At 39.0% G+C, this 20,384-nt stretch overlaps 1 protein-coding gene across 20 annotated transcripts in view; it reads right to left on the reverse strand.

Annotated features, from left to right (window-relative positions):
• Nucleotides 1-13,175, reverse strand: part of ptprc (protein tyrosine phosphatase receptor type C) — a 158,451-nt gene extending 145,276 nt beyond the window's left edge. For all 20 annotated transcript variants that reach the window (XM_072274166.1, XM_072274167.1, XM_072274165.1 and 17 more), the window contains exons 1-2: nucleotides 13,067-13,175; nucleotides 12,851-12,976 (exon numbers count right to left, since the gene is read on the reverse strand). In XM_072274166.1, the coding sequence (XP_072130267.1) occupies nucleotides 12,851-12,923 (73 nt within the window). In that variant the 5' untranslated portion in view covers nucleotides 12,924-12,976; nucleotides 13,067-13,175. The remainder of the gene's footprint in view (nucleotides 1-12,850; nucleotides 12,977-13,066) is intronic.
• Between the last annotated feature and the right edge of the window lie 7,209 nt (nucleotides 13,176-20,384).

A 20,384-nucleotide genomic window follows, 5' to 3' on the forward strand; every position in this document is an offset into this window, starting at 1 on the left:
TTTGGAGATAGCCTTTTATGTCGGCAATCTGCAGTACTAGAGTTTAAAGAAAGCTCCTAGGACAGAAACTCCCAGCATACATGGCCATTACCATTTGCCTCAGACATATAGGTACAAAACCATTGAACAGTTCTCCTGTGGTGGAATCAGACAATGAGAATATGCAAATGGCAATGTTCAACAGGATCCCCTAGGGCATTCTTCAAGTACCATGGTTTGGTACGACTGTCTGTTTGGGTGTCAAGCAGAACGGGCAAGGCATGGGCCTACTTCACGGCAAGTGAAGCAGACATTACTCTTCTAGGGAAGCAAGATGCTAGGGAAGAAGTTGTCACTGGGAAAAAAAAATGCCTGAAGAGGAGCCCGTCAGATTGAAAAGAGAAATACAAGCAACCTAGAGGGTCAGACCAGGTGATGTTCCTCAGAAGGAAAGACGTTCTGAATCCAGGGCTAATATAAAACAACCCTTCCCGGATTGCCTTGGTAGAGTAGGATCACTCACAAACCCCAAGGGGAACTACTTCAGAGAAGGAGTGTGTAACCAGTCTAAGCAACATAGAAGTCAATTCACAAGAGTTTCAGACCAACAGCTGGGATGTTACTGGAGTACACAAAACATGGAGAAAAATAAAGTTGCAACCCAAGATGGTATCAGTTGAATTTGGCACCAACAATACCGGTGGAGAAAATGGAACTGCACAAGTTCTGGTGAATTATTCAAGTGCCCAAATGACTTTGGTTGTTTACAGAATTGCAGGAGGTACCCGAAACAAATGTAGAATGAGCTGGGTTGTTTCAGAGAGAACTGCATTGCAGTGTGGCCGTATTTCCAAGGCTCCAAGCATCCTGAGCTCAACACAGTAATGCCACCTCAACCCACCATGTGGTAAAATAGTCTGAAACTAACCAGGAAGAGTTAAAAGTCCTGGGGATAATCTAGAAAGAAAGAGCCGGGGGACAGAACCCTGTGATTACAAAAGAGAAAGCAGAGAAGATGAAACATTTCCTATCTACAAAGTGTCAGACTGGAAGTCAGAGAGCAAGATAGTATAAAAGCAGAGCCATGAAGGGCCTCACAATGTTTAACAGTAATTGCTCCATTGGTTGACTAGACTTATTTAACTTGTGTAAGATTTCATAAGTAGAATACAGGTGACATCTTGAAAATGGCAGTCAAGAACATACAATCCTATTATTTAATCATTACAAAGACAATTGTATGAAAGTAAGAAATTCACAACAGTAGGTGGGACCTGTTAAGTATAAAGCCCGTCTGGAGAAGTGATCCTGTGGAAACATCAGTCCCTGGATTCCTGGATTGCATACTTCTGAGCTGTCAAGTCCAGTTTGCAGTGAAAAGTTCATTCAACAAAAGACCAAATGAATGAGTAAATTTATAGTTTATAATTGTACTTTAATGTAAATAGTTGATGTTTTGATGATTTATTACATGTTCCAGGAGAAACAGTGGAGTACACAAATTCAGCTACACCTTTAAGAACCGGATATAACATGTATTATGACTTCTGATACATTCTTTTAACAGACACTGCTGTTAGTTGAAAGTTTATAGTTCCACCTGTTATTTAGCTTAGAAAAGCTTCCGGAACTACTATTTCTTATGAACTCAAACCACAAGAGGCAGCAGGCTTATAAAAAGACTACCATTTCCAATGTTATTTATTATTCAAAATGAAAATGAATGATCATTCCTTCATCATTATTAGATCAGGAAATGCTAGCTACAATGATTCTGGAAGACATCTCACTTTCTTATTTCAGTTAGTGATGAAAAGTAAATGCAATTTTTAATTTTTCACACTATATATGAAACAAAATCTAGCTACATTTGATCCTATAAAGAAATAATCCTGTGTATTTTCAAAGCACCTTCTATTGACCCAGCCCTTGAAGCAATTTTAAACAAAAGCCCCAGTGGTAATGTACGAAATCCAACAGTCATTTTGCTCAGAGCAAACAACAAATAGTAATCACCAAACAATCTTTCTTTTTGTGATGTTGTTGAAGGGATACCAGGGATGATTATTCTATCTTCAAAATCCTGAAATAGGATCTATCAGGCTCACAGGAGGGGGCAAACATTAACTTGGTTTAATATCTCCACTGAAAGGCCACACCTTTAGCAGGGCAACACTCCCTGAAGCTCCAGCATTGAAGTCAGATACTCAAGACTCTGCATCTAATCCTCAGTCCAATCTTCTGGCTCAGAAAAGATAGTTTCACTAATGCGGCCACAAGCAGACACCACACGATGAAGTGATATTGGACATTTGAGTTAGAAGTTTATGGGTGTTCTTGTTTTCTTTTTCATTTTAGATTTCTTTTGAGGTTCAGCATCTGAGATCCCTGGATTTATACAGTTGATTATTTTTGTCGTAGATCTGGGCATCCATTTTGTTTTGATTCAATGTGCTAGATTTATCGTGTCATCTTATCTAAAGTAACAGATTTGCACCATATGCGGCTGTAATTCAATTTTTTAAATGGATTAGGGAAAAACTTCACTAACATACAATATCTATTAATCTTAATAAGTTCCTTATATTAATAGAAGCAGTGGAAAATGCAGTATTCTAGTAACATTTATTTAAATGTCTTTATCAATGGATAACAGCCACAGTGTTTCATAGGCGCATTATCAAAAACATCAGACAAGTCACATAACAAGATGAAAACAATGAAAAAATATCTGGAAATATCCATAGGTCAGAAAGGAAGAGAATTAATATGTCAAGTCAGAAAAAAATATTCAAATCTGGAACAAGTGATGGGCTTTACATAATATTCTCACTATCCACAGAGATCTGCAAGCCTGAGTAAATAGAAATACAGGCACAAAAGTAGCTCATCTGGGCTGTTCTACATTCTATATGAACTGAGACCCATTCCATTCATCAATCCATGTAAAGTACCTCTTAATGACTTTTATCCATCAATATATAATTTAAATCCATCAATCTTTGTTTTAAAATTAACAATTCAAATAACACTAATTATCATTTATGGAAGGATGCTCCAAAGATCTACCACAATTGCATTTAGAAAGCTTGACTCCTGAAAAACTAGATCTTAATTTGTATGCACTGTCTCACTGGCTCCTCGATAAATGGAAAGTTTCCCTCTACTTGCCTGATTTTTCCCTTTTCATTCAAATTAATATCTAATGTTCTGAGTTTTAGAAATGCTTGAAAAGCTCAAACCACATTCTCTATTTTCATAGACCAACCAAGATATTTTAATAAATCCCTCATAAACTTCAAAAGTATAGTCAAATTAAAGATTTAATGGAATCATCTATGGTTCCTAACACAAGGGTATGTAATTGGTAAGAGCACATGTACTAAACAAATATTTCTCTCATTTATTGTGGGATCTTGGATCACTGGAGCTTCATAATCCATAGAATATCTATGAGCTGCCCCAGTATCCTTGACAGAATATATCCATCAACATGGTAACTAATCATTCCTTGGATTACTGTCTGCGATCTTACAATTGAAATTTGGCTCCATTTGCCTGGATAACAGCGTGACAATTTTGCATCATTATTAAGCTCTCACATGACCAGCAAAATCTATTTAGTTATAATTAGAACATCACAAAAAATGAGTGGCAATATTGTCAGTTTTCTTTCTCCAGCAGTCATTCCCACCATTACAAATCAAATTAATACACTTAGAGTAACTCTGGAGAAATGTTAGCTGCAATACTTATTACAGAGTGGCACAGTGGTACAATAGTTGGTCCTGCTGCTGCCATGCCAGTGACCCAGGATTAATGGGATTCTTTACGTGGGGAGCTGGCAAAACCTTTCTGTGACCACATAGGTTTTCCTGGGTGCTTTGGTTTCTTCCCATATTCCAACAAAATGCTGGTTGGTAAGTGGACAGGCGGGTGGCAGGGGGATCAGGAATGCTGGGCATGTGGGAGAGAATAGGTTATGAAGTATGGGATGGATTGGAATGGTCTGAGAAATGGCATAGACTAAAAAAAGGGTTGAATGATTTACTGCTATGTTTCATTATCATTAGTTTGACTCTAATATGAATAAATGACACAGTTGCTGCTGGTGATTATTTGAGTGGATTTTCTGATTACTGAGGAATAATGATAAATAACATGATGGTCTCAACAACAGATAGCTGAGGTGGACAAAATGTGCAAAGAGTCCTGTCATATTAGCAAGCAATCCCTCAGAAGATTCATTAATTCATCTTATTATTTACATGAAATCCCTTTACTATAGCGTAATCAAGGCTTGGGATTTCCTCCCACACATGTTCCCCCTGTACTCACCTTAAAAATAAACATCTTAAAGAGATGACTTAATCTGCATTCCTTCACTTTCATTTCAGCAGAAGTCAGTTTGATTCCAACACAACTGAATTCAGAGGAGACTTCCTTATCTGAAATTATGGGCATGGGCCTACTCCTAACAGTCCTAGTAAGTAGAGAGAAGAACTCCAGTTACTGAATACTGCACTGACATCCTGTAGAGTTCCTACAAAACCAAAATGGGCCCGTTTACAATAATAGTGAAGAGTGGGGGACCTGGGATCAGAGTGTTAATTTAGTTGGGTGATGGAAATGGAATGACAAAAGCAGACTAGTTCTTTCCAGTAGGGTCAATAACTAAAACACAGTCTTTATTATAGGAGCATTCAGTTGATCTATTCATTGGATGGAAATAGCAGTGATACAAATGGGTTGCTTCATAGCATGAATCATTGAGTACAGAGAACACACATAGCTGCTACCTAAAGAATTCATATAAAATTTACAGGGTAAAACAAATCCAGTCCTTTCCAGAATCCATTAGGTAGATCATATGCCAACCAACTATAGTGACTATATGACTGTATTTCAGCTAAAGAACAAATGTATAAGTTAACAATATGTGGTGAACTTAAAAAGCATTGGAGTTGAATGCATGTGTTCAAGACCACTTCCTTCATTGTGATCAGCTGTTCCATCAAAAAAAAAATTATCTTATCACCCACAAAAAATTAACACCTATAGTTAATGTTTTGCTTTGATCTTTCTTCAGTTCTCCATGAAAAGCAGCACAATGAATATCTGTAAATGTTTTCAATGCAACTTCCACACATGGAAGTGGAATTCAAATGTCAATCAGCAAAGATGTCATTTATTTAAAAGGATCTAATGGTGGGGCAGGTCAAAACAGCGAATCGCCTGCTCCTGTTTCCAAATTTTCTAAACTTCTATTCAAAGACTGGTTAAGTTAGTTCATAGCAAGAAAACAAAATGGTAGAGCACAATACCAAACTTCCTGTAACAAGGAGGCAGCAGAACAACAGAAGGCAGACAGGAGGAAGGACAGTATATCAGAGTAGTCATGTCAAAAGCTTGTGGTTGTCAACCCTGACCCTAAAGCATGGTCCTGATGAAGGGCAACACACATAAAAGTTGCTGGTGAACGCAGCAGGCCAGGCAGCATCTGTAGGAAGAGGTGCAGTCGATGTTTCAGGCCGAGACCCTTCGTCAGGACTAACTGAAGGAAGAGTGAGTAAGGGATTTGAAAGTTGGAGGGGGAGGGGGAGATCCAAAATGATAGGAGAAGACAGGAAGGGGAGGGATGGAGCCAAGAGCTGGACAGGTGATAGGCAAAAGGGATACAAGAGGATCATGGGACAGGAGGTCCGGGAAGAAAGACGGGGGGGAGGGGGGACCCAGTGGCTTGAAACATCTATTGTTTATTCATTTCCATAGATGCTGCCTGGCCTGCTGAGTTCCTCCTACATTTTGTGTGTGTGTGCAAGTTTGCACTAAGACTTGGGTTAGTTTTGGGGTGAAAGCATTTTCTAGCCTTACAGTCACCTCCAAAACTACTTTGCTCAATAGTAATGACATCAAGGGATAGTACCTTGCTCTCAACAAAAAACTGCTAGTTAACTAGTTCTCTAATTGCCTATTTAATATTGAATTTGTGCTTTGAGATGATTAAGAAACAATCCGTGTCGCAAATTCATATTGGGGTTATCTACTTAAGAAATAAATAAAGCAATATTTCCCTTCAGAAAGTCATAACTTTTGGGGATTATTTTCCTCAAAGGGCAGTGCAAGCAGAGTTACAAATCTATGTCAAGATGTTTATATAGGATAACAGCAAACCTGATTTTGGGCAATTGTATTGCAGTTAAAAAAAGTTGGAAGTTTAATTTCCATCTCTGCATTAATTTAGTTCATCCTGGACAGAAGTCATAATAGGACCTCTGCAATGGATCAGAAAAGGAAACAAAAATGTTTCCTGCTCCTGATCGTCAAAGCAAGACTTTCAATAGTACAGTTTAAGTGAGGATCTGACGGTTCAGATAAAGACCACAGTCATATAGTATGAGGCTAATCTTTCCCCAAAGTACTAAGCATGTTTTCATTATTTCCATCAGAAGATGAAGAAAAACGTAAAACAGGTCACTAATTCATGAAGCAACCTCCTAGCTACAATGGTAGACTAGGTTCAGTCTCAGCATCAGAAAATTCACTAATAAAAATTAGCCTTTCGACCAACGTACCCGTGTACAATAACCATCTCTGAGGAGAGTAACAATGCATCAGAATAGGAAAGGAGAACATTAATTGGCTTCTCCTTCATGAACCTGCCACTGCTAAGAGAAATAAATCTTCCATGTGTCATGCCAAGGCATGCTCTTTTTCTGGGAAATAAAAGTTTGACACTCAGTTGCCTTCTTGCAATGGCAGTTTCTATCACTTGATTATACAAAACACCAACAGTAACTGCAAAGAAATTGCATTGATTTGCAGTTTAAACCAGCAGGCCCATTACCCAAGACTCTTTCCTCATCTCAGTCAATCAACAAATATGTCTTATTCCCTCATCTATGCTCTCTTAGATTCAACTTAAATGTGCTAATGCTGCAGCTCGCCCAAACTACTCCCTGTGGTGGTATGTTCCACATTCTTATTGCTTTCTGGGTAAAGATGTGTATTTCGAATTTCCCTATTCTATTTTTGCAGCTGTCTTACAATGATGGCATTTAGGTTTGTTCTTTCCCACAAGAGGAAGCTTCACTCTGCCTCCCCTGTCATAACTTTAGAGACCTCTACTTTGTCACCCTTCAACCTTTATTTTTCAAGAACAATAATCCCACCCTCATCATCCTTTCCCAACGGATGCAACTGGAATTTTGCTTGGAAAGGAAAACTAAATCTTGCGGTCTATCTAGTGCCTCTAAATTCTTTTCATGACAATACAAGTAGTATCCCAAGCATGATCTGGCTAAAGTTTGTAAGGTTTAGGATATTCTCAGAAGGTTTGGTTTTAAATAAAGACCAGTAAAGCTTGGGACATGTCAGATAAATCTGCTAAGATAGAAGTTGCCTTTTAAAAATGTTCCTAATTACCTGAAACTTAAGCTGGCAGAAATGAAATAAAACTGCTGAACCTTCCCAATTCCTTAATTTATTCAAAACTTAGACTTCAGTAAAAAAAAATGCAAATCCTCCATTACTAAATCTCCCTTATGACTAATTTGTCAAAATGGCTTACTTCTTTTTTCCAGAATATGTCAGTTGACTGTTTTATGGTTGCCTCACTTCAGACCACGCCACAGCCCTAACCACAAGGAAGAAGATTGAGAGTCCATTTTCTACCACACAGTCCTTATTTGATTGTGTGGCATTGAACAGGCACCACTGCCAAAAGCTTCAGCACTACAAACAACTTACAAAAAATTATTTGGGCATCCAAAACCAGGAAAAAAAAGTGAGTCAATAAAGAATCTGAAACTATTAAATCCCAATGCATATCTTGATGGCTCACTTCAAAATTGAAGGGATTTGAGTTAATTATTCATTTCATTCTAAGTGAATTGACCCAGTCTATACAATGCATTAAGGGATAGTTTAACAGACCTCATGGCCAACATTCCTATTTGCAAGAACTTCAAATTAATATTCTTTCTTTAGATCTGAAAATATATCCAACATCTCATCCATTGAGATCATTCCAACTATCTCCAAGTATTTTTCCCAATTGCACAGGAGTATGCCTCAACTAAAACAGGGTGTAAATCAGCAGAGACAATTAAAGTACAACTATCAACATCTGTATTTCATCTTTGTACTTGACAACTTACGTCTCGGTTCATTTAGCCAGCTTGCGCATCAGGTATGGAATGCACAGGGACCAGCAATCAGGGAAGCCTGAGAATCTTAAACACAACTCTACATTTTCCATAAACATTTTTTTCCAAACAAACAGAAAATAGAGATGATAGCAATGAGAATAAGACCTTTGCAATAAGCCTTCCATGTAAATTGGCAACTAAACAGCAGCAGCATAATAATATTTTCTTGTTGTGCCTGGTGGCAATATTGAGAGTCACGCCTTTACCAAATGGGTGTAATTGGAAAACGCTCACATTTCAGAGCTGAAATGTGTCTAATTTTGTAGGCAGTTGATTAGACAGAGCTTCATGCACACTCAAACAAGAGGATAATTGGGCACTTCGTATCCGTGTGCCTAACATATTCACACCCAAAATTCCACCTTTACTTATCTGATTTACATGGTTTGCACACAGGTTACATGTCTCCCTCAGCGTATACAAGTTCATGTCCCAATGTTTTTAAAACCTTGACATTGGACCAACAGCTTGGCAGTTATAAAGATTGCAGTGAAAGCTGTAATGTTTTATCTTCAATGGTAAATTTACAGTATGCTGTGGAGTCTTCCAGAACTAACATTTGGTAAAACATACAGAGCACTTAGACATGATCTTAGCTTTTATCAAGGCAACCCTGGAGTAGTAAGAAGCCCTTTATAATATTGAATTCTTGCAACATATATCATGACTATATATTTACAAATTTAGGATAACAAAAGAGACTTTAACTTGAAGATATCAGATGTGCAGAATGAAAGCTGCTGGGCAAGTAGCCAGAAATATAAGCTATTATTCTGCAAAGAGGATTTGAACCCCACCACAGTAGCTGGCAACTTTAAATTCAAGTAGCTCATCAAATCTGGGAATAAAAAGTAACATGGAACTGACTAAGAAATTACCAGTTTGTTATTAAACGCAGTAATGGTTTGTTAATGTTTTTTCCCCCAGGGAAATAATCCACTTCATCTCCTAACCTTGTCTACACATGGCCCCAGACACACAGTAAAGAAATTAGTACTTAACTTATGGCCTAGCCAGCCACTCGATTTAAGGGAAATTAGGAATGGAAAGTAACTGCTGGCCTTTCCACTGATTCCCACATCACCTAGGTTAACAATATGTGCAACAAGTCCCATACACAGCTAGTGAAATAAAAAGCTTTTATCGCTGCAACCGAATAGCTTTCAGTACCTTTTGAGAACATCCATTAATCAATGGATTGAACGAAACAAAAGCACAATAACCATTTCTACATCTTTCAATTCAGGTAATTGCTTGCTGGATATGTCCAAAATTTTCATCCAAAATTTTCAGTATAGTTTTACTGTTGTTAACCTACATTGAATAAAACACTTAGATTCAAATGATTAACTTAATGTATGCCATTGGTGTCAGCCTAATCTGTATGGCATCACAGATTGACACTGACTTGCCTTTAATTTTATGCTATACTTTTTGCCAGGTCACAATACATGGCTCACAATGTGATAGCCATTCAGCTTCCTCAGGTGATAGTCACTTGAGAAATCATTATATATTTAGAGACGCAGCATAGTTAAGAGACACTTCTGGCCCAAAAAGCCAGTGCTGCTCAAATACACTATGTGACCAAACAACCTACTAACTTCTACAGTCAGCTTTGGAACGTAGGAGGAAACCAGAGCAAACCCCCATGGTTACAGAGAGTATATTCAAACTCCTTACTGACAGCAGTGGAATTGAATCTGAATCTATGGAATAAATACAAAGGAATTAGCTTCCATAAGGGTAACATGGGACTTTTAGTCCATGACAAGGCTGTAAACTTCGTGAGTGATTTAAGTGATTTTATATATTGCATGTGTAAATCTCATGCCCATTGGTGCTCAGTAAAACCCCAGAATGAATAATGGTATGGACACCAGATCAAGATTTTAAAATTATGTTAGATAAATTCATTCAGTGTTGCATCTGTGATCTGCTTGCTTCCTTTCTGAATGCCAGGAAGCCATTTGTCAGAGTTCTCTTCTGGTGAAACTGGCTACGTTTTTTTTCCATGTAGTTGGCAGAACTCGCTAAGGCAGTCTACAAAGTTGCACCATCTAGTGGTTCAAGTTATGTGATGGGCTTTTCCTTCCTCTTTCTTCGTCTATACAAGTGCTGGCTCCTTTTAATGTGAATGTATGAACGAGTCTCAAATTCTGGGGACCTTAGTGTGGAGAATTTATTGTTGCTGCAAAGTAGCCAATCATGAGTGCATATCTAGCTTTGTCAAACAAAAGAGGAGGCTTGATTGGTGAATGGACTATATCTATCTTGAGTCCCAATGCTTCAGACTGTAACCCATTTATCTCCTTACATGTTAAGAATGTCTGTGAGGCTCCATTTTATTTCTGATAAATCAAAGCTGGAATCCCTGAACTTGTGTGATAAGTGAATATAGCATAATCCACTGGATCTAGTAATGCTCCAATAGCAGAGTGGGCCTACAGAGTTATGTTAAAAAATTTGAATTCATGATATAAGACCAATCAAGTATCAACATTTGTTGATCCAATATCCTTCATGCATAAGCCTATGTTCAGCTGCACCTACATGAGAAACAATGAAGAGGTTCAAGCATGCCTTAATCCTCAGCGCAGGAATTACAAGAGTTCCTATTCCAGGGGCTTGCACACCTGAGATCAGCAGTCACCGCAGTGCAGTCCTGAGGGAAGGCTGCACTGTTATAGATGCCAGCTTCAGGATACAAAACTGAATCAAAGTGGGATCTGCTCTCTCAGGTAGATTGCTATTGCAAAGCAGTTTTGTTAAGTATTGCCTTAGCTAGGTACATTCAGTAATAGAGGCTGTTTAGCCATTCTTACTGAAATTCCTTTCTTTGGGACCTGTGCCATCTGACCTCCACGGCCAACCTTTCCCCATCCCATCTGATGTTGAAAGACTGCTGCAATTTCATTCTTTTTGGTGTATTTTTGCCTCCTATCCACCACAGCCAACCTTTCCCCATCCCATCTGATGTCCAGCCATTGTCCCACACTCAGTAAAATGCTCAGGAATATTACTATGCAGCAGGTGCACATACAGTAGTTCTAAGTTTGAACAAGAAGTCTGTATGGGCATGAAAGCATGGGTATTGGTGACCAGATTACAATTGGAAATGCACATGGAAACTGAGATGTCCGTTGGCCGTTGCAATCTCTTGAATTCAGTTGCTTGTAATGTGCTTTGGGATACCTTGAGATAATGTAAATGGCTTTTAAAAAACATATTTCTCCATGTTGTCAGAAAATGACAGCTTGAGAATACCTTGGGGATAACAGAGGGATGACTATTTGCAGGGGACTATATCTGTTTATGGGACACAAGCTGCACATAGCAATCCAGTGGTGAAAAGGTACCCGTCTTTTAGTTTTTAGGTGTGATACCAACACTTCCTTCTGAAATGCTCAATTCTGAAATTCTGTTCTTTGCCTTACATTCAAAATGTAATGTACAATATACAATAACCATGTAAAAAATCCCCAAAACTGAAGGCGTAATTCAAGGAAGTTAGTTGTTTACCAGAACAAACAACCCGAGATAAGAAGAGTAGCAGATAACATCAGCAGCAAAGAATAAAACATTGTTTCATATTCTTTACAAGTGGTGCAAAATTCTGCATGTCCAGAAAGTACACCAATCAATGGCGTCCTTCCATCCAAACCAAAATCTCGTTACTTCATCTACACGTATAGGTAAGAATATGGTCCCATTTAATGATATTTTTGGTTTAATGTTTGTCAGTTTTGCAATTACACTTGATATGCTAATATTCTACAAATTCATAGAAAAAAAATTGGAGAATATGCTTTGATATTACAGCTCACAAAAAAGAACATAAAAATGTGACACCTTGCTTACTGATAAAAGACTTAGAAATGACCAAAAAGTGATACTTTTGTTCAAACAGAATCCGAAACTGACTAAATACCCTCTGAAACAGAAATATTTTCTCAACTGTACAGGTAAAATTGAGTTACACGTGGTTCTAAATTTGATCAACCAGCTCACATAGACACAAATGCCACTAATGACTATATAAAATGTAATCATTACTGAATAAAATCAAAATTCAATGCTGTACGTCTTCCAATTCACACTGAGATAACACTTCAGTATATCCAGAAAGAACAATTACCGTCAATATACTTGAAAAGTTAAAATTTCATTGAATGCGCAAAGTGCCATAATCTTAAGCAACTGAAAAACCATCCCGCAGAGGTGTTCATCCGATGATACAAGTCACAATCATCCTTGGAATTTATTATATATTATATTTAAATAAGCTAATTGTCCCAACTGTATTCTGGAAGGTTGTAAGTCCCTACTATAGCAAGAAAAAAAAATCACACCTTTTAAACAATTGCTCAATAACAGGGAAACTATTTGATTCTACACTAAAGAGGGGGCTTCTCCAACAGCAATACTTCTCTCCAAAATTAATATATTTTTCTAATAATTAATAGGAAAGTGTTTCATACAAATTTAATACTATATTATGTTTTGGGGCAAGGATAATTTCAGTTTGTCATATTACACATCATTAACTTAGAAAGCAAAATATCTTTCCACCCGTTAATCATTGACATTTACTAATATAAAATTAAAACGTTTATGGCGAAGATATATACACTGTTAATGAGAGAAAGACATTATCTTACCTTGAGCTTCAACTGTGGCACCAAATAGTGCTGCGGCAAGAGCCAAGTATTTCAAACAGGCAAACTTGCCCATGTTTTAAATCAGGTGGTGATCGGCTCTGGCTGGGACGTTAATCACCATACGTCCTGTCGAGAAACAACACAGCTTTTATTTGTGGGATGTTAACAAAAATAAATAAATAAACCTTGGATATTCGCGCTAAAGTTCAAACTAACTTAGAAGGGCGCACACGTCTGCCTTGATGGATGTTCGATGCGTGCAACTTCCTTCAAGTTTGTCAATGCCCCGAACCAGTTGTTCCTGATATACAAGTGATGTAATTCATAGCCTTTCATCGCTCTCACTATAGGTTCTCAGCACTATCTTCAGGAAGTTGCTCGCTTGTGCAAAACTATATAGAAACTTCCCCCAAGAAGCGCTTAGCGAATACGGGCGAATTAATATGCAAGTAGGTAAAGTTTACATTTGGATTGGAATTGTTCACAGTGGTCTGAGATTTATGGTGAGTATTTTATAGGGCCAATACTTCAATATAAAGTTTTATCTTATTTGAACCTGCATGCAGCAATTTTCATTCATGCTGGAGATCGAAACGGGTTATTATTATTTTTAGATAAAAACTGTGTTAAATGTAGTTACCACGTTCTGTTGATATCTATTATGGTAAACTGGCAAATAGCAAACCTTTACCCCCACCATCAATCCTATCCAAACCTTACAACTAGGATGACGTCAAATCAGAAAAGTTAATCGGATGTTTCAGGCCGGAAATATAGTCATTCAGTCAAATGGAAAAAGAAATGACAGACTGAGACAAAAAAAACCGTGATATTAAAAAAAAATGTGTTTTTGTTCTGTGCACAGTTCACATGATTTCAAGCAGGTGTGACTTGTTCATTTTAACTCAATTTTAAAATAAGAACACGGGAAATAAAAGCAGGAGTTGGCCTTTCAGCTTTTCATGTTTTGAGGCTCTTCAGTGAGATCACAGCTGGCTATGATGTTATGTATTCCTCAGCCCTATAATGTGGCACCTGAATATGAAATATCAATTTCCAAGCATGCTTTTACACTTATAACCTATCACTTTGTGATCTCTGGGAAATCAGAAAGAAAACGAAAAAAAATGGAGCACCAAGAGTTCTGTCCTTTCTTTCTTCAAAGCAGATGTAAAACAATAGGAATTATCAAAATAAAAATGCTTTGAACAGTGCATCCTGCATTATTCCAATCTGGGTTACAGAAATTCACCTTGTGGTATTTATAAATATTTACAATGGAATTTGATGACTAGAATAATATATAGTCTAAAAGAATGTATGTGAGAAAAAAAATTAAACACAATACAGCAAAATCGACATTGCTGGTTTGTGAATATCCGAAGCTTTTGGATTCAAAAATATTTGGAAACAAATTGATCATCTGTCTATCCGGATAAAACAACAAAACTACTGTAAGGATTCATTAAAAGTACATACAGTATTTTCCACGGCAATACAAGCGTAACAATCCAAGACACCTGCCCAGGTTTCATTGAAGGTGAATGATCCATGCTGCTCTTTCACGTTAGTGGTGGGCTTACAATGCCTTATGACTCTTAGTGGTGAGAAGAAGAACAAACTGTTTAAAGTAATACACAAAGTGCTGGAGGAACTCAGCAGGTCAGGCAGCACCTACGGAGGGAAATGAATGGTAGATATTTTTGGTCAAGACCCTTCACCTGGACTAAAGAAAGAGGGAAGATAGTAGAAAAAATGGTAAGGGTAGGAAACAGGGTATCCAGGTAAGGGAGGAACAAATGGAAATTTTACCAGAGCTGGAAAGTGACGAAGGGTGGGGTGTGTGGGTCATGGACAAATGGGAGGGGAAAGAGATAGGATGATGGTGCCCCGATGGGCCTGGAAGAGAGAGAAAGGGGATTGGTGGAGCAGTTCCCAGAGGCTTAAGAATTGCCACCAAGTTGGAAACTGCCCTGGCAACATATGAGGCGCTGTTCCTCTAATTATGTTGAGTCTCGATTTGGAAGTGGTCAACTGTATGCACAATTTACCAACACAGAGCAATGGTACAATTCTTGCCAATAATCCAGTTTGGCTCAACATCCTGGCTCTTCCCTGATTATGCACACCCAATTCATGGAGCCTACACATACAAACAAGTGCTTGGGGGATGGGCAGAATGGATTTGCTGACTGCTACTGGGCTGCAGGCATCTTCTGTGGGGTGGGAACAGCACAGGTCATTTCTGCATATCTTCACACCCTGCCATCCCAACCTCCTATCAAGCCACAACAAGTCAGCGGCTCTGGCGAGCCTACCAGAGCTGGGAGCACTGAGCGGACTCACTCAGTCACTGAAGTTGGCTGGTGGATGCTCTTCCCGTGCCTACTCACTCTCCAGTCAAAGCTATTTCTGTGATCCTCTTTCACACAGTTATTGTTCATTTCCAATATATGACCAATTTGTGTTACTAACAGTTCTCAGGAATGGAACCCTGTCGTAACGTGGGAACCGTCTGTGCAGAGTAAGGCACAAGTTTCACAATTTTGGCAACAAATCAGCAAAAATATCAGCGATGTTAAAATAAGAGTAGATTTCTTAAGTAACGTAGAGTGGCAATGATGTGTAATGCTGCTCAATTTCCCGCGTGAGAAATTACTGTACATTGAGACAGGCTTGGATTTCTCAGTGCGAATGTCATGTGAAACTGAAGATCCCCAAATGACAAGCAGAATGCTGCTGCTAATCACTCCCGGAAAGGTTAGAGGCAGTGCTGGTATTTGCTGAGTTCCCCCACTATTTATATTGGGGAATCTGAAGCAGAATTATGAGCACAGTAATTTCAAATGGTGATTGTAGGGCTGACAACACTACAGATATTTTTGTATCTCTTTGACAGAACATAGAAGTCTACCACCCATTAAAGGCCCTTCTGCCCACAATGTTGTGCTGACCATGTAACACATTCCACAACTTGCCTAGAATTTCCCTACCACATAGCCCTCTGTTTTTCTAAGCTCCGTGTACCTATCTAAGAGTCTTTTAAAAGACCCTACTGTATCCGCATCCACCACCATCGCTGGCAGTGCATTCCACATACCCACCACTTTCTGTGTGAAAAACCTACCCCTAACATCCCCTCTGTACCTACTTCCAAGCACCTTAAAACAATGCCCCCTCATGTTAGCCATTTCAGCCCTGGGGAAAAGCCTCTGGCTATCCACACAATCAATGACTCTTATCATCTTATATACCTCTATCAATTCAACTCTCATCCTCCATTGCTCCAAGGAGAAAACGCCGAGTTCACTCAACCTATTCTCATAAGCCATGCTCTCCAATCCAGGCAACATCCTTGTAAGTCTCCTCTGCACAGTCTCTTATAGCATCCACATCCTTCCTGCAGTGTGGTGGCCAGAACTGAACACAGTACTGAAAGTGGGGTCTAACTAAGGTCTTATATAGCTGTAACATTACCTCACGGCTCTTGAACTCAATCCCACGGTTGATGATGGTCAACACACCATACGCCTTCTTAATAACACTGTCAACCTGAGCAGCAGCTTTGAGTGTCCTATGAACATGGACTCCAAGATCTTGCTGATCCTCCACACTGCCAAGAGTATTACCATTAATATTATATTCTGTCTTCAAATTTGACCTACCAAAATGAACCACTTCACACTTATCTGGGTTGAACTTCATCTGCCACTTCTCAACCCAGTTCTGCATCCTACTGATGTCCTGCTATAACCTCTGACAATCTTCCAGACTATCTAGAACACCCCCAACTTTTGTGTAATCAGAAAACTTATAACCTACCCTTCTACTTACTCATCCAGATCATTTATAAAAATCACAAAGAGGAGGGGTCCCGGAACAGATCCTTGTGGAACACCACTAGAGTACAAGCCATCTAAAACCACCCTTTGCCTTCTGTGGGCAAGCCAATTCTGGATCCACAAAGCAAGGTCTCCTTGGATCCCATGCCTCCCTACTTTCTGAATGAGCCTTGCATGGGGAACCTTATCAAATGCCTTACTGAAATTCATATACACTACATCCACTGCTCTAACTTTATCAATGTGTTTTGCTACATCCGCAAATAAATTAGGCTTGTAAAGGACAACCTGCCCTCGACAAGCCATACTGACTATCCCTAATCAGATTATGTCTATACAAATGCTCATAAATCCTACCTCTCAGGATCTTCTCCAACAACTTGCTGACCACTGAAGTAAGACTCACCGGTCTGTAATTTCCTGGGTTAACTTTACTCCCTTTCTTGAAGAAGAGAATAGCATTTGCAACCTTTCAACCATCTGGTACTTCTCCCATCTCTATTGATGATGGGAAGATCATCACTAGAGGCTCAATAATCTCCTCCCTTGCTTGCCACAGTAGCCTGGGATATATCTTGTCCAGTCCCGGTGACTTATCTAACTTAGTACACTGCAATTTTTTACCAGTTTTCTTTACAAAACTGCTCAAACACCGCAAGGTAGCATGGGGATCATGAGTGAACAACCCTTTTCAAGTCCGGCCACAAATTCTCAATTGGATTGAAGTCTGGACACTGACTTGGCCACTCCAGGAAATTAACCTTGTTGTTTTTAAGACACCTCTGTGTAGCCTTGGCTTTATGCTTGGTGTTACTGTCTTGCTGGGAAACAAATTTTCTCCCTCGTTGCAGTTCTGTTGCAGACTGCATCAAGTTTACCTCCAGGATCCCCCTGTATTTTGCTGCATTCATTTAACCTTCTACCTTCACAAGCCTTCCAGGCTCTGCTGCAGTGAAGCATTCCCTCAACATGATGCAGTCACCACTATGTTTCACGGTAGGGATAGTGTGTTTCTGATGATGTGTAGTGTTTGGCTTACACCAAATGTAGTGCTTAATCTGAAGGCCAAAAAGCTGAATTTTGATTTTAGCTGACTTCAGAGTCTACCACATGCCTTCTGACAAACTTCAGCTGAGATTTCATGTGAGTTTTTTTTCCAACAGTGGCTTTCTCTTTGCCACTTTTCCATAAAGCTGTGAGTGGTGAAGCACCTGAGCCACAGATGTCGTATGTTCAGGCTCTCCCGTCTCAGCCACTGAAGCCTGTAACTTCTTCAGAGCTGTCATAGGTCTCTCGGTGGCCTCACTCACTCATACCCTTCTTGCATGGTCACTTAGTTTTTGAGGATGGCTTGCTCTAGGCAGTTTTACATATTCTTTCCAGTTCTTGATGTTTGACTTAACTACTCCAAGGGATATTCAGTGACCTGGAAATTTTCTTATATCCACCTCCTGACTTGTACTTTTCAAAAACCTTTTCACAGAGTTGCTTGGAGTGTTCTTTTGTCTTCATGGTGTAGTTTTTGCAGGGATACTGACAGACCAGCAGTCGGACCTTCCAAATACAGGTGTATTTTTACTACAGACAATTGAAACACCTTGACTGCACACAGGGCTCCAAAAACAGATCTCCATTTAACTAATTATGTGACTTCAGAAACCAATTGGCTGCACCAGTGAAGATTTAGTGTGTCATATTAAAGGGGGGGGGGTTGGTTGAATACTTATACAATCAATTATTTTGTATTTTATATTTGTAATTAATATAAATCACTTCGTAGAGATCCGTTTTCACTTTGACACAAAAGAGTCTTTCTGTTGATCAGTGTCAAGAAAGCCAAATTAAGTCCACTGTGATTCAATGTTATAAAACAATAAAACATGAAAATTTCCAAGGAACATGAATATTTGTTATAGGCACTGTATCTCCTCCTTGCTGACGATCAACACTGGCACATCTCAGGGATGTGTGCTTAGCGCACTGCTCTACTCTCTCTATATCCATGACTGTGTGGCTAGGTATAGCTCAAATACCATCTATAAATTTGCTGATGATACAACCATTGTTGGTAGAATCTCAGATGGAGAGGAAAGGGTGTACATGAGCGAGATATACCAACTAGTATAGTGGTTTTGCAGCAACAACCTTGTACTCGATGTCAGTAAGACGAAAGAGATGATTGTGGACTTCAGGAAGAATAAGACAAGGGACCACGAACCAATCCTCATAGAAGGATCAGAAGTGGAGAGAGTGAGCAATTTCATGTTCCTGGGTGTCAAGATCTCTGAGGATCTAACCTGGTCCCAACATATCAATGCAGCTATAAAGAAGGCAAGACAGCGGCTATATTTCGTTATATTTCATTATAGGATTCATCTGTCAGCCAAAACACTGAAAAACTTCTATCAATGTACTGTGGAGCATTCTGATAGGCTGCATCGCTGTCTGGTATGGGGAGGTGGGGCGGGGGGCTACTACACAGGGCCAAAAGGAGCTACAGGAAGTTGTAAAGTTAGTCAACCCCATCTGGGGTACTTGTCTCCATAATTTCCAAGACATCTTCAAGGAGCGGTGCCTCAGAAAGACAACGCCCATTATTAAGTACTCCCATCACCCATGCTATATGCTTCTTCCCCTCTGCCAAATGATTCCTAATTGGACCTTGAACCCATGAGCACTACCTCACTTTTTTAAAAATATAAATTATTTCTGTATTTGCACCAATTTAATCTATTTAATACACATATACTTACTGTAATTGATTTACTTATTTCTTGCCTTTCTGTATTATCGTGTATTGCATTTCACTGCCGCTGCTAAGTTCACAAATCTCATAACACGTGTTGGTGATAATAAACCAGATTCTGTACTGCAAGGAGATATTTCATTTGGATGATAAATACAGTACTTAGAGAGTGTAAGTACATTAACAAGTTTCTAACAGGCATTAGTGTTATAAGGACAGAACACTTTACACCTCAATAATGGGTAGATGAAATAAATTCTATGATTCAGAGTGTGATCTGTATGAAATAATATCCGGTAAGGAATACAGCTTTGTGGGGATAATTACAGATAGGGGACAACCAAATGCTGTTTAGGCTATGAGTTTATGTTGGAGAAGTCAATCATTTAGGGATGTGAAATGTGGGTATTTCAGGATGATGTTGTTTCGTTTCATTTATCTGTGCCAAGCAGGAAAAGATATTTCAGTAACATGCAAAGTGTAGGTGGAAATCAGCAGGTCAGGTACCATCTAAGAACAAACAGTTGGTTTTCCAGTGTAAAGTGGTCTTCAGTTAAATGCTGTCAACTGGCATGTTCCAAGGTGCAGGAGTACATGCTGATGGTCTCACTAAAGCTGGGCGCAGCCATCACAAAGCTTTTGTGGAGAATGAACACAGTCTAGTGTCCTGCTGCCACTGGTCACCAAGCAGCTTCTCAAATGCCTCATGGGTACATTTGTTAAGGAGAACATTTGAACAAGGTTGCCACATTTTAAGGGAATATATTAAAATAATGGCACAATGAATGTAGAGAAAGACGTTCTAATTGTACTTACTATGTATATTATGAAAGAAGTATATTTTTGAAAAAAACTCATGCTTACCAGATGCAAGACAAAAGAGAACAGTGAAGAGGAGGCTAAGGGTGTATCCATCTGCTCTCTATTTGTTCTTCCTGAACCAGCC

The sequence above is a fragment of the Mobula birostris genome, chromosome 12, assembly GCF_030028105.1.
Source record: "Mobula birostris isolate sMobBir1 chromosome 12, sMobBir1.hap1, whole genome shotgun sequence".
Classification (NCBI taxonomy): Eukaryota; Metazoa; Chordata; class Chondrichthyes; order Myliobatiformes; family Myliobatidae; genus Mobula; species Mobula birostris.